This window comes from Dreissena polymorpha, chromosome 10 (genome assembly GCF_020536995.1).
Source record: "Dreissena polymorpha isolate Duluth1 chromosome 10, UMN_Dpol_1.0, whole genome shotgun sequence".
Lineage (NCBI taxonomy): Eukaryota > Metazoa > Mollusca > Bivalvia > Myida > Dreissenidae > Dreissena > Dreissena polymorpha.
Window position 1 is genome coordinate 2,352,465 of NC_068364.1, and position 15,129 is coordinate 2,367,593.

The 15,129-nt window shown below is 38.4% G+C and overlaps 1 protein-coding gene across 4 annotated transcripts in view; it reads right to left on the minus strand.

The window, feature by feature from the left end:
* Positions 1 to 439: 439 nt before the first annotated feature.
* LOC127848464 (CCR4-NOT transcription complex subunit 2-like) overlaps positions 440 to 15,129 on the minus strand; it is a 70,941-nt gene continuing 56,251 nt past the window's right edge. For all 4 annotated transcript variants that reach the window (XM_052380942.1, XM_052380941.1, XM_052380940.1 and 1 more), the window contains 7 exons: positions 13,823 to 13,909; positions 12,452 to 12,516; positions 9,900 to 10,035; positions 8,860 to 9,016; positions 6,545 to 6,656; positions 4,695 to 4,795; positions 440 to 2,003 (listed from right to left, as the gene is read on the minus strand). In XM_052380942.1, the coding sequence (XP_052236902.1) occupies positions 1,763 to 2,003; positions 4,695 to 4,795; positions 6,545 to 6,656; positions 8,860 to 9,016; positions 9,900 to 10,035; positions 12,452 to 12,516; positions 13,823 to 13,909 (899 nt within the window). In that variant the 3' untranslated portion in view covers positions 440 to 1,762. The remainder of the gene's footprint in view (positions 2,004 to 4,694; positions 4,796 to 6,544; positions 6,657 to 8,859; positions 9,017 to 9,899; positions 10,036 to 12,451; positions 12,517 to 13,822; positions 13,910 to 15,129) is intronic.

Genomic DNA, 15,129 nt, shown 5'->3' on the forward strand with positions numbered 1-15,129 from the left:
GTTAACAAGGTTTTACTATAGCCATATAAGGAAAAATGCCCCGCCCCCTGGCGGCTTTTTTTTTTAACCAACCGGCATCATTTTGGAACTCGTCCAAGATATTATTGGGATGAATCTTATGACCAATTTGTATGAAGATCAGACAATAAATGTGGCCTCTAGAGTGTTAACAAGATTTTACTATAGCCATATAAGGAAAAATGCCCGCCCCTTGGCAGCCATGTTTTTCAAGCAAACGTAACCATTTTCGAACTCATCCAAGATATCATTGAAACGAATCTTCTGACCAAATTTCATGAAGATTGGACAATAAATGTGGCCTCTAAAGAGTTAACAAGGGAAATGTTGACGCCGCACAACGCACGACGGACAAAAAGCGATCACAAAAGCTCACAATGAGCACGTTGTGCTCAGGTGAGCTAAAAATAAAACAAACAAGTTTGCATCGACAATGATTTATTTATGTACACAATGAGCTCTCAACCTAACAATAAATCTTTGGGCATTGGCACTTCGGTAGCAGAACAATCAGGTATAACTAACCTTTGTTAACCTGTGTTTAAAATACAAATATTAAAGACCTGAAAATGTTTCTGGTCATAGCAAAGTCAGTGTTTTCTACTTATAGTTTCAATAAATATTTGATAATTGATTATAGCAAATACATTATTTTTTTCATGTTATTGTTTTACACATACATATCAATTATTAAGAGTCGTTTTTATCTTAAAGTGGGTATGCACGATTTTGATTATGTGTTAAATTGTTGTATATTGATAAAAATATGTTACAATAACACAAAATAGGCAAGAAAAATTATACATTGATGACGAATTTCATAAAATTCAGCAAAGACAAATTTAGATTCACATCGTACATGCATGATATAAATACTGGCGAATTCGACTGTACAGACATTTTCGATTTCAGAATTAAATATCTTGCTTAATTCGCATTTTTCGACACATGTTCTTCCTAACTTTTATTTTAATTTATATTGAAATATATGTATAATAAGTTTTTTACACATTTTATATAAATTCTTAAATATTTTACAAAATCGTGCATACCCACTTTAAGATTTGTAACCAATCAAGATGGTTAATTATTTCCAAATGGATTATAATATTGAACCACTTTACACAACAAGTCTTTCTTTATTTGCATGAATATTAACTGTGATTATGTGAATAAAACAACTATTATTCAGACCAAAATATTTGAAAAATTTACGAAAATTGCTTGTTAACAATACCATATTTTATCTATGAAATTTTAATGCACACATCACTTTTTAGACTGGATTATAATTATTGTTTTCTTTAAACATCAACGTATCAATGGTATGTCTTTTTTACTGAATTTGTATTTTGGCATAAATAATCCTAAACAATAGTCAAAAGTTATCTATCAGTTTTTGCTATATGGTTATTTTGTTAACGGTATGTAATTGTCTGTAATCAAACTGAATGTAAAATTGTTTGCTCCAAAAAGTTGCATATTAAATCTTCCTATATTAGTTTAATTTGATTACAACGTATACAACCATCTTAATTAGTTCAGTATTTTGTATGAAGATGAACTAGATCATCATTTTTAAAAGTCAGAAACAACTCTGTAACTATGCTCTATAATTAAAAACTGATGTTAAAGATAAAATCAGCTGATCACAAGCTCTTTCCTGACTCAGATCGTTCTATAACCAAGCACCAAAAGCACCAAGATTGAACACTTTGACTCTGATTGGCCGATTACTTCATCGCTAATGGGCTTCAACGGGCTGATTGGGATTGTAATGCAGCTTGGTAGGGAGGGGTGAAGGTCGCGTCTCCAGCTTGTCATATTCTAGGTAGAACTCCTTGGCAACCTTGCGCCAGTTCTGCACGTCGAAGAAGTAGTATGTTCCGCGCTCATAGGTACTTGTGGTGATGGCGGGTTCTATCCCTGGAGGTCGCGTTAACCAAACACGTTCGTCTTTGTGATACCGCCAGTCTCGATTGTACCTGTTTCAAACATAATTTCAATTTCACACAATTTCAATAGGCAAATAAACATAATTTTTTATATTAAGATTCAATTTTTTAAGTGGAGTGGAAAAATAAGGACACAATTGCCAAATATGACTGTATACATCTATCACTCAACGGATAATGAACAAAAGAACAAACCAGGAGTTCATTTTTTTATCTAATCTGCAAGTCTCATCTTAACCAAAATCTAAATGAGAAAAGCGTTACATTTGAAAACAAAATACATGAGATAGAAATTATTATACCAGCCACAAGAAAAACATTGTGAAACCAAAATTTCACATACTGTCATAACCAACAGAGAGAAATAAGAAAGAGTCACTGCGACCTTACAGCTGCTCTTTATTAAACCCATAGATTCAATTTATTGAGAATGTAACTTTGACACAGCCATAGAATTTGTTATTTCACAACACAGGAGCATAGACTTTACCCTTTTCCGCTCATTAGCAAAGTGAAAATAGCCTATATGCAAACAGCATACAACCAGTCCAGTCTCAAGTAACTCACAGGCTGTTCAGGTTTTATGCTGTTTGCTGCCCATCAGTGCCTTAGGGTTGGAAATGAAGCCTTCAAAACTTGAATCTATTAAGAATGGTCTTTAATTAAATTTCATTTTCTAAAGGACTACAAATGCCTCAAAGTGCGTATCTGAGTGGTAAATGGTTATGTTTGAACTTCTATGCATGTACATGTACTGTCAAGGTCATGCATGAAACTGTTGCATCCAATAAAGTAATAATAAACAGACACAAACAAGAGCTGTGTTTGTGAAACACAATGCCCCCTACTACGCCGCTTTGACCTTTGACCCTAAAGGATGACCTTGATCTTTAACCACTCAAAATGTGCAGCTCCAAGAGATACACATGCATGCCAAATATCGAGTTGCTATCTTCAATATTGCAAAATTTGACCTTGATCTGAAAGGATGACCTTGACCTTTCACCACTCAAAATGAGCAGCTCCATGAGATATGCATGCATGCCAAATATCGAGATGCTATCTTTAATATTGCAATATTTTACCTGGACCTTGACGGGTGACCTTGACCTTTCACCACTCAAAATTAGCAGGTCCATAAGATACACATGCATGCCAAATATCAAGTTGCTATCTTCAATATTGAAAAATTTTGACCTTTGACATTGAAGGATGACCTTGACTTTGACATTTCACCACTCAAAATGTGCAGCTCCATGAGATACGCATGCATGCCAAATATCGAGTTGCTATTTTCAATATTGCAAAATTTGACCTTTGACCTTGAAGGATGACCTTCACCCTTCACCACTCAAAATGTGCAGCTCCATGAGATACACATGCATGAATGCCAAATATTTAGTTGCTATTTTCAATATTCCAATATTTGACCTTGACCTTGAAGGATGACCTTGACCTTTCACCACTCAAATTGTGCAGCTCCATGAGATACACATGCATGCCAAATATCAAGTTGCTATCTTCAATATTGAAAAAGTTGTGGCCACTTTTAAAGTTTTCTGAAGGACGGACAGACGCCATATTTTTGACATTTGACCAAGAAGGATGACCTTGACCTTAATCTTTCACCACTCAAAATGTGCAGCTCCATGAGATACACATGAATGCCAAATATCAAGTTGCTATCTTCAATATTGAAAAAGTTATGGCCAATGTTAAAGTTTTCTGACCGACGGACAGACGCCATATATTAGACATTTGACCTTGAAGGATGACCTTGACCTTCACCTTTCACCACTCAAAATGTGCAGCTCCACGAGATGCACATGCATGCCAAATATCAAGTTGCTATCTTCAATATTGAAAAAGTTATGACCATTAAAGTTTTCGGACGGACGGACGGACGGACAGACTGACATACTGACGAACAGTTCAACTGCTATATGCCACCCTACCAGGGGCATAAAAATAGCTAAACAATCGCTAAAACTCAGGGAACCAATTTGAAGCCACAAAACTTGTATGGGGATTGATCATGGAATGATGTTCAATGTTTACACTGTGTGTGAATTGTGTAACGATGCCATTTTAAACAGGCACAAGTCTGTGTACAAGGCAATGATTAACCCTTTACCACTTAGATACATATTTTGTAGTCCCTTAGAAAGTTACATTTAATGTTAGACCATTCCTACTAGATTCAAGTTTTAAAGGCTTCATTTCCAAGCCTTTGGTACTGATGAGCAGAAAACAGCATAAAACCTAAACAGACTGCAAGTAACTCGCAAGTTCTGGTTTTATGCTGTTTGCATATAGCTATTTTCACTTCACTTCTGAGCGGGAGACAATAATTACACATGTATATAATATTTATACAATAATTAATAAAATAACCTTGGAAGATTTTTACATATAGCCTTTTTCACATTGCTTCTGAGTGGGAAAGGGTTAACCAATTAGTTCAGTTTAAGCCAAGGAAGAGCAAGATGGTTAGAAGGTTTACTGACCTTCCTTATATGAACCACCTTCTGAGAAAACTGGGCTTAATGCATGTGCGTGTCGTCCCTGATTAGCCTATGCAGACTGCACAGGCTAATCTAGGAAGACACTTAACGCCCATGCATTTAGTCCAGTTTTCCCAGTGCAAGACTCATTGAAATACTGATACAAAAGGCATAAAATCTAAACCAAAACAACCAAAACAAATCAAACAGTACTCACAGTTCAGTAGCTGCTGCCAGTTGCAGTCTGTCCCCACCGTTCATGTAGAAGAGGAAAAATAGCAGGTCCTCCCCATAGCGATTCAGTTTGATGGGTGACAACTGAAAATCAGAAAACAGACGAGAATTAATCAAACTTCAAGCGGAAGGGGTGGGTTGGGAATGAAAGCTAAACAGCAGCTCAAACTCGCCTAAGTTGCAGTGTCAGATATGACTTGTTCAGGCAAACAATGTTTCCATAAGCTTATTGCACAAGATACAATTTGACCTTTTAGCCTTTGACTGGAAAATCTGGGCTGATTGCATGCACATTAAGTGTCATCCAAGATATCTTAACTATTAAAATACTAATTTTGTATAAATCATTTTTATTTAAAGTGCTCAATTAAGTTAGATGTGAGTACTTTAGCTTTCCTTCAATGCTGGTTAAAGTACAAGAAAAAAGCCAGTGTGAGCCTTGTTCTCCGAAAACTGGTCTTAATGCATGTGCGTAAAGTATCGTCCCAGATTTGCAGGTTTAGTCTGCACAGGCTAGTCAGGGAGAATACCTCTATTTCATATTGCAGGTTTAGTCTGCACAGGCTAGTCAGCTACAATACCTCTATTTCATATTGCAGGTTTAGTCTGCACAGGCTAGTCAGGGACAATACCTCTATTTCATATTGCAGGTTTAGTCTGCACAGGCTAGTCAGGGACAATACCTCTATTTCATATTGCAGGTTTAGTCTGCACAGGCTAGTCAGGGACAATACCTCTATTTCATATTGCAGGTTTAGTCTGCACAGTTTAGTCAGGGACAATACCTCTATTTCATATTGCAGGTTTAGTCTGCACAGTTTAGTCAGGGACAATACCTCTATTTCATATTGCAGGTTTAGTCTGCACAGTTTAGTCAGGGACAATACCTCTATTTCATATTGCAGGTTTAGTCTGCACAGTTTAGTCAGGGACAATACCTCTATTTCATATTGCAGGTTTAGTCTGCACAGGCTAGTCAGGGACAATACCTCTATTTCATATTGCAGGTTTAGTCTGCACAGGCTAGTCAGGGACAATACCTCTATTTCATATTGCAGGTTTAGTCTGCACAGGCTAGTCAGGGACAATACCTCTATTTCATATTGCAGGTTTAGTCTGCACAGGCTAGTCAGAGACAATACCTCTATTTCATATTGCAGGTTTAGTCTGCACAGGCTAGTCAGGGACAATACCTCTATTTCATATTGCAGGTTTAGTCTGCACAGGCTAGTCAGGGACAATACCTCTATTTCATATTGCAGGTTTAGTCTGCACAGTTTAGTCAGGGACAATACCTCTATTTCATATTGCAGGTTTAGTCTGCACAGTTTAGTCAGGGACAATACCTCTATTTCATATTGCAGGTTTAGTCTGCACAGTTTAGTCAGGGACAATACCTCTATTTCATATTGCAGGTTTAGTCTGCACAGTTTAGTCAGGGACAATACCTCTATTTCATATTGCAGGTTTAGTCTGCACAGTTTAGTCAGGGACAATACCTCTATTTCATATTGCAGGTTTAGTCTGCACAGTTTAGTCAGGGACAATACCTCTATTTCATATTGCAGGTTTAGTCTGCACAGTTTAGTCAAGGACAATACCTCTATTTCATATTGCAGGTTTAGTCTGCACAGTTTAGTCAGGGACAATACCTCTATTTCATATAATTTCTTGTTACAAAGAAGTCTCTTCTTAACCATTGCCAGTTTAGGCAGAATGTGTTGTCTCTGATTAGCCTGTGCAGACTGCACAGGCTTATCTGGGAAGACATTTTTAGCACAGATATTTGGCCTGTTTTTCCGGATTGCGGCTCATATATGCCTCACATCTCACCTTTTCTCGGATGTAGATGTTGGTGAGATACTCTGAGGGCACGTGAAAGTCAATGTCCTGTGGTCGACACGGGATGTCCACCCAGGGGGACTGGAAAGTGCTGTACAGGTTCCTGAGAACACACAAACACACAATACTTTATGTAGAGTTCTTTGTGGCAGGGCTTGCATTAATCTTGGAAATTTGGAAGTTTGAACTGCTTGGTCTTTGATTTTGGTAGTTTGAACTTCTTGGTCTTTGATTTTGGAAGTTTGAACTTCTTGGTCTTTGATTTTGGAAGTTTGAACTTCTTGGTCTTTGATTTTGGAATTTTGAACTTCCTTATCTTTAATTTTGGAAGTTTACACTTTTTAGTCTTTGAATTTGGAAGTTAATACTTCTTGGTCTTTGATTTTACAAGTTTAAACTTATTGGTCTTTGATAAGTTAAGTTTGAACGTCTTGGTACTTGATTTTGGAAGTGTTACTCTGAATGTTTGGTTTTGCAATGTGAGATGAAGATCCTGAGCATTTTAGAATTTCAGAAAGTACAGTTTGAGGTTTGGCTAAGGGCAGCCCTTTTTTATATGTGCTTATCTGCCAATATATAACAAGGGCTGTTTGTAAAACATGCATGCCCCCCATATGGGCTGTCCATTGTAGTGGCAGCCATTTTGTGAGCACGATTTTTGTCACTGTGACCTTGACCTTTGACCTAGTGACCTGAAAATCAATAGGGGTTATCTGCGAGTCACGATCAATGTACCTATGAAGTGTCATGATCCTAGGCAAAAGCATTCTTGAATTATCATCCGAAAATCATTTTACTATTTCGGGTCACCGTGACCTTGACCTTTGACCTTGTGACCTCAAAATCAATAGGGGTCATCTGCGAGTCATGATCAATCTACCTATGAAGTTTCATGATCCTAGGCAAAAGCGTTCTTGAGTTATCATCCGAAAACCATTTTACTATTTCAGGTCACCGTGACCTTGACCTTTGACCTAGTGACCTCAAAAACAATAGGAGTCATCTGCAAGTCATGATCAATCTACCTATGAAGTTTCATGATCCTAGGCGTATGCGTTCTTGAGTTATCATCCGGAAACCATTTTACTATTTCGGGTCAACGTGACCTTGACCTTTGACCTAGTGACCTCAAAATTGATAGGGGTCATCTGCGAGTCATGATCAATCTACCTATGAAGTTTCATGATCCTAGGCGTATGCGTTCTTGAGTTATCATCCGGAAACCATTTTACTATTTCGGGTCAACGTGACCTTGACCTTTGACCTAGTGACCTCAAAATTGATAGGGGTCATCTGCGAGTCATGATCAATCTACCCATGAAGTTTCATGATCCTAGGCGTATGCGTTCTTGAGTTATCATCCGGAAACCATTTTACTATTTCGGGTCACCGTGACCTTGACCTTTGACCTAGTGACCTCAAAATTGATAGGGGTCATCTGCGAGTCATGATCAATCTACCCATGAAGTTTCATGATCCTAGGCGTATGCGTTCTTGAGCTATCATCCGGAAACCATTTTACTATTTCGGGTCACCGTGACCTTGACCTTTGACCTAGTGACCTCAAAATCAATAGGGGTCATCTGCGAGTCATGATCAATCTACCTATGAAGTTTCATGATCCTAGGCGTATGCGTTCTCGAGTTATCATACGACAACCACCTGGTGGACGGACCGACCGACCTACCGACCGACATGAGCAAAGCAATATACCCCCTCTTCTACGAAGGGGGGCATAAAAAGAAACTTGTATTTTATGAAAATGGCTTAAAATGTGCACCTTATTATAATGAATCTTTCAATACTGTAATAGTGTTAGTTTGGATGTTAAAGAAATCATTTTTGGAAGGAAATATATTCCTGACAAATGGAAACAAAATATGAGTGAAATAACAACTTTTTCCGCTGGATAGTTTTTAAAATTTAAATATAAGCCTAAAATGAGCCTCGTTCTCGGTAAACTGACCTTAATGCATGTGTGTAAAAAGTCATCTCAGATTAGCCTGTGCAGTCCACAGAGGCTTATCAGGGATGACAGTTTATGTCTTAACTGGACTTTCATTCAGAAAAATTTCATACAAGCAGAAAGTGTCGCTCCTGATTAGACTGTGCAGACTGTACAGGCTAATCTATGATGATTACACACCTGCATTAAGACCAGTTTTCCCAGAAAGAGGCTCCAATCGTCCAGTCTTCTTACTGGTAGGTAATTTTAAATGAACTATACATATATACTTCTGAAACCTTGAAACCAATCATGAGTAATATATATTTTTGTAATATTAGCGTTAACCCAGTGTACTCACTCAGGAGAGTTGAGGTTGAGGCCAAGGGTGGTGAGATCTATGCCCGGCGCCAGCGTCAGGAAATTGGGGTTCATCTCGTCCGACTTGATGAACATCATCAGGCCCACCATCCCAAACTGGTCTCCTACCATGCCCGCGGGGATGTTGGTGATACGACCTGCATACAGAGACCAGTTTCATCTGCTTCTCATATCAAAGATACAGTAGTTCCACACTCAGTCCCTAATAAGGGACCAGGGGTGTCAATATTTCAATATATTTTTTTTTATATTAGTGTAAAACAATCCATCCCAAACAGGTATCCTATAATGCCCTGGGGGATGTGTGTTATATTGCCGTTTGCACGTGCTTAACAAGTCTATGATACAAGAGTTTCGCATTCAACCCTTGATTATTGCCCAGGGGTGGCAATATCACAAATGTTCATACCCTGAGGAGAGTGTGTGATCCAACCTGTGTGGGGATAGTTTTTTCATTTTGGCCCAAAGATAGAAAAATCTTTAATAGCCTGAAACAATTGACCTGCACTCTCTTTTTAAAATTTACTTCTTATCTTTCTGAAAAGCTATTTGTTATCTCTACTTAATGTTTTCAATCAACTCTCATAAAATACTGTTTTGGTCAGATACACTAAAACATTTGAGATATTTGGAAGAAAGAACCACATCTTGCAGGATAGTTATTTGGAATAACTACAGTAAATTTTAATGGAACTCTCTTAAATACTTTAAAATATAGAATAGATAAGAAATAGAAATTGTTGCGAGGTAAAAACAACAACATCACTTATTTCTTGCAAGAAAGTAATTTGTAATAACTTCAGTAATTTAATAAAACTTTCTTAACCAATGTATAGGTTATATAAGAAATATAAACGCATTGGTATATTGGCAAAAAATAATCACTTTACCTATTTCTTAAAAAAAATTATTTGCAAAAGTTAAAGCGCATTTAAATGGAACTCTTCCAAACTACTTTATTGGTTAGAAATACATAAAAAATTGTGTTATTCAACATAAAAGAAACCCTGCTATACATACACGTGTTGCCGGTGGCGTCCGGTGCGACCTGAATCCCGCGATGCGGCTGACCGGATGACCCAGCCTTGTCCATGAGGCTGCTATCCTTGTTCAAGGCCTGACCATAGGAGGAGGAGCCACTCAACAGGCTGGTTGGCTGCAAGAGACCATATGAGGCGTGCTGGGAAAACTAGTCCTAATGCATGTACATAAAGTGATGTCCCATATTAGCCTGTGCAGTCTGCACAGCCTAATCAGGGACGACAATTTCTGCTTTTAAGATTTTCTTTTGTTTAATGGAAGTCTCTTCTTAACAAAAAACAAGTTTAGTCTGAAGTGTTGTCCCTGATTAACCTGTGCAGATTGCACAGGCTAATCTGGGATGACACTTTACACCCATGCATTATGCCCAGCTTTTCCTTAACAAGGCTCATATAATTTCAGTTCTGGTACATGCTCAATGGGATAAATTTATGTTTATAAAATAGGAGTTCATATAATAAAAATTATTGCTGGTTGCCTATAAGTTGCAATAAAATAAGGCAGTTAAAATACATGCCTCACCTTTGACCTCTATTGCCATCTTAATCTGTATATGCTTAACAATTTATGCTAGTTATTTAAACAAGAGGGCCTGAAAGGCCCAAAGTGGCTCACCTGAGATTCAAAGGAACTGACCTGTTCGGTGCAGCCCAAGATGTCATTAGAACAAAATGTTCTATACAAACTTTCATGACTAGTGAACACCCTGGCAGCCACGTTTTTCAACAGAAGGAACCATTTTCATACACATCCAAGATATCATTTAAACAAATATACTGACAAAGTTTCATGAAGATTTATAAGTCCATATAAGGAAAAATGCCCCGCCCACTGGTGGCCATGTTTTTCAAGCAACTGGAACCATTTTCAAACTTGTCCAAAATATCATTGGGACAAATCGTCTGACAAAGTTTCATGATGATCGTACAATAAATATGGCTTCTAGAGTGTTAACAAGGTTAAACTATAGCTATATAAGGAAAAATGCCATGCCCCCTTGGCAGCCATGTTTTTCCACCAACCGGAACCATTTTCAAACTCATCCAAGATATCATTGGGACAAATCTTCATGACAATAAATGTTGCCTCCAGAGTGTTAACAAGGTTTTACTAAAGCATGATATATAGCCATATTAGGAAAAATGCCCCGCCCCTTGGTGGCCATGTTTTTTAAGCAACCGAAACCATTTTCGAACTCATCCAAGATATCATTGAGACAAATCTTCTGACCAAACTTCATGAAAATTGGACAATAAATGTGGCCTCTAGAGTGTTCACAAGGTTTTACTATAGCCATATAAGGAAAAATGCCCAGCCCCTTGGCAGCCATGTTTTTCAAGCAAACGTAAGCATTTTCGAACTCATCCAAGATATCAATGAGACCAATCTTCTGACCAAATTTCATGAAGATTGACAATAAATGTGGCCTCTAGAGTGTTAACAAGGTTTTACTATAGCCATATAAGGAAAACTGCCCCCCCCCCCGGCGGCCATGTTTTTACACCGATCTGGACCATTTTAAAACTCGTCCGAGATATCAATGAAACCAATGTTTTGACCAAGTTTCATAATGATTGTGACTTCTAGAGTCTTCACAAGGTTTATCTATAGCCATATAAGGAATACTGCCTCGCCATGTTTTTAAACGGACCAGAACCATTTTTGAACTCAACCAACATATCATTTAGACAAACATTTTGACAAAGTAACATGAAGATTGGGCATCAAATGTGACTTCTACAGTGTTCACAAGGTTTTTCTTTTTTTGACCTAGTGACCTAGTTTTTGGCCCAGCATGACCCAGTTCGAACTCAGTCGAGGTATCAATGGGACAAATGTATTGACCAAATTTCATGAAGATCAGACAATAAATGTGGCCTCTAAGAGTGTTCACAAGGCAAAATGTTGACGACGCACGACAGACAAAAGGTGATCACAAAAGCTCACCATGAGCACGTTGTGCTCAGGTGAGCTAAAAAAAGAAATATGAATGGACTAGATGCATAATGCAGAAAATGGACTTCTGACCTCTAAATGTGAGCTTGACCTTGGTGTCAGGGATATGGGTCATACACTCAATACACTGTCTCCATAGTGAACAAGTGTGGTAAATTATTTGAAAATGTCATGATAAATGATAAAGGTACAGTCTGAATAAGAAGTCACACATATACACACAACTATTGAGAAAAAGCTAAATTAAGCTGTCCGAAAAGAGGGCTTGACAAAAAAGGCAGCCAGTTGTTAACATTTAAAATAAAATTAAAATAAGATAAAGATGGTTAAAACTTGGCAACAAACTGCTCTTTCTTTACAAACTATTTAAGCACTTGGCAGGCTTTGCAATCATCTGTTTCTAAGTGTCACATAAAGAACTTCATCTTTATCCACTACTCAACTCATATTTGCTATAGACATGGTAATTAATAAACATCATAAAACAATTATGAGTAGAAGAGCAAACAGGATTTTTATGATGCCACATAGCTATTTTAGGTGCCCACAGAAAGTTAACAATATGAGCTACATACCGGCTTTTTACTAGGGTCAGTATTGCCACCATTTTGAGGATCTGACACGAACATCGATAAGGTATCTGCAATGTACACATTTGAACATGAACTTCAATAGGGTTGAGGTGCAAGTAAAATCAAACTAGAAATACGAGTCAGAATTTAAAAATACTGGAAACTATGGAATTAGATAAAGATTTCCTTCATCAACAACTTTTGTTTCCTTTCCAACACTTTTTGCCTAAACTGAATTTCTGCTAATAAGATACTTTCTTTAAACAACAAGGGCTGTTTGTAAAACATGCATGCCCCCCATATGGGCTGTCAGTTGTAGTGGGAGCCATTGTGTGAATACGTTTTTTGTCACTGTGACCTTGACCTTTGACCTAGTGACCTGAAAATCGATATGGGTCATCTGCCAGTCATGATCAATGTACCTATGAAGTTTCATGATCATAGGCCTTATTATTCTTGAGTTATCATCAGGAAACCATTTTACTGTTTTGAGTCACTGTGACCTTGACCTTTGACCTAGTGATCTGAAAATTAATAGAGGTCATCTACCAGTCATGATCAATGTACCTATGAAGTTTCATGATCCTAGGCTAAGCATTCTTGAGTTATCATCCGGAAACCATTTTACTATTTCCAGTCACTGTGACCTTGACCTTTGACCTAGTGACCTGAAAATCAATAGGGGTCATCTACCAGTCATGATCAATGTACCTATGAAGTTTCATGATCCTAGGCCAAAGCATTCTTGAGTTATCATCCGGAAACCATTTTACTATTTCGAGTCACTGTGACCTTGACCTTTGACCTAGTGACCTTAAAATCAATAGGGGTCATCTGCCAGTCATGATCAATATACCTATGAAGTTTCATGATCCTAGGCCCAAGCGTTCTTGAGTTATCATCCGGAAACCATCTGGTGGACGGACCAACCGACATGTGCAAAACAATATACCCCCTCTTCTTCGAAGGGGGGCATACAAAATTCCATAAAAGCAGAAAGTGCCGTCCCAGATTAGCCTGAGCGAACTGCACATGCATTAAGCTCTGTTTTCCCAGAGCGTGGCTCATACTTATAGCTATGAGTCATGTTCTGAGAAAACTGGGCATAATGCATGTGCATAAAGTGTCGTCCCAGATTAGCCTCTGCAGTCCACACAGGCGAATCAGGGACGACACTTTCCACTTTTATGACATTTTTCGTTTAAATGAAGTCTCTTCTTCGCAAAAATCCAATTGAGGCGGAAAGTGTCGTCCCTGATCAGCCTGTGTGGACTGCACAGAGTAATCTGGGATGACACTTAACGCACATGCATTAAGCCCAGTTTTCTCAGAACGCGACTCCTATATATATATATTGCAAGTACTGTGACATACTCTGTGCCCCAGGCAGTGCTGGGAAGTCCTCCTGTTGTATCTGGAACTCGGGTGTCTGATCTTGCACTGGATTCTTCACCATGCCCACTGGAACAGAGGGCACATGTGTAACACTGCACAGGCTCATGGGTCTCATGTGTAACATCACACTAACTTATGGGTCTCATGTGTAACATCACACTAACTTATGGGTCTCATGTGTAACATCACACTAACACTAACTTATGGGTCTCATGTGTAACACCGCACTGACTAATGGGAAAGGACAGTCACTGGGATAGACACATGCAGGTGTTACACCTGACTGACTAAAAGTTGGGGGGGGGGGATATCTAGATAGATATGCATAGAAATCAGGCCTAGTGTAACAACAATTTGTGGTGGGGATCACATGAAATGGATGTGTGACAATTAACTGTCCAATAATGGGTCACAATGAAATGGATGTGTTACACTTAATTATCCAATAGGGGGGTCACAATAAAATGGATGTGTTACACTTAATTATCCAATACGGGGGGGGGGGGGGGGGGGGGGGGGTCACAATGAAATGGATGTGTTACACTAACTGTCCAATAGGGGGTCACATGAAATGGATGTGTTACACTTTACTGTCCAATAGGGGGGGTAACATGAAATAGACACATGGACAAAGACGACACATGTTTAACACCTTATTTGCTACAAGTGATAGGGGGGGGGGGTCACATATATAGGACTAGCTGATAGGGGAGTCACATGAATAGACACATTGAAATTGTATCATGTTGATACAGAAGACACACATGTAACATCTTACAAATTAGCCTTCAAAGAAAAGAGCTAAACAAGAGGTGTGTTTGTCAGAAACACAATGCCCCCTATTGTGCCGCTTTAGAGCCATATATTTGACTTTGACCTTTCACCACTCAAAATATGCAGCTCCATGAGATACACATGCATGCCAAATATCAAGTTGCTATCTTCAATATTGCAAAAGTTATGACCAAGGTTAAAGTTTTGGGACACACAATGAATGAATGAATGAATGACTGACTTGACTGACTGACTGACTGACTGACTGACTTACAGACAGACAGACAGACAGACAGACAGACAGACAGACAGACAGACAGACAGACAGACAGACAGACAGACAGACAGACAGACAGACAGACAGACAGACAGACAGGCCAAAAACAATATACCCCTGATCATTCGATCCGTGGGCATAAAAATAATGATAGCCAATAATTGGCGACAATTGTAAAAACACTTTGCAATTGCCTTAATTTTAATTTCAAGACCAATAAATTGCTGTCATTTTA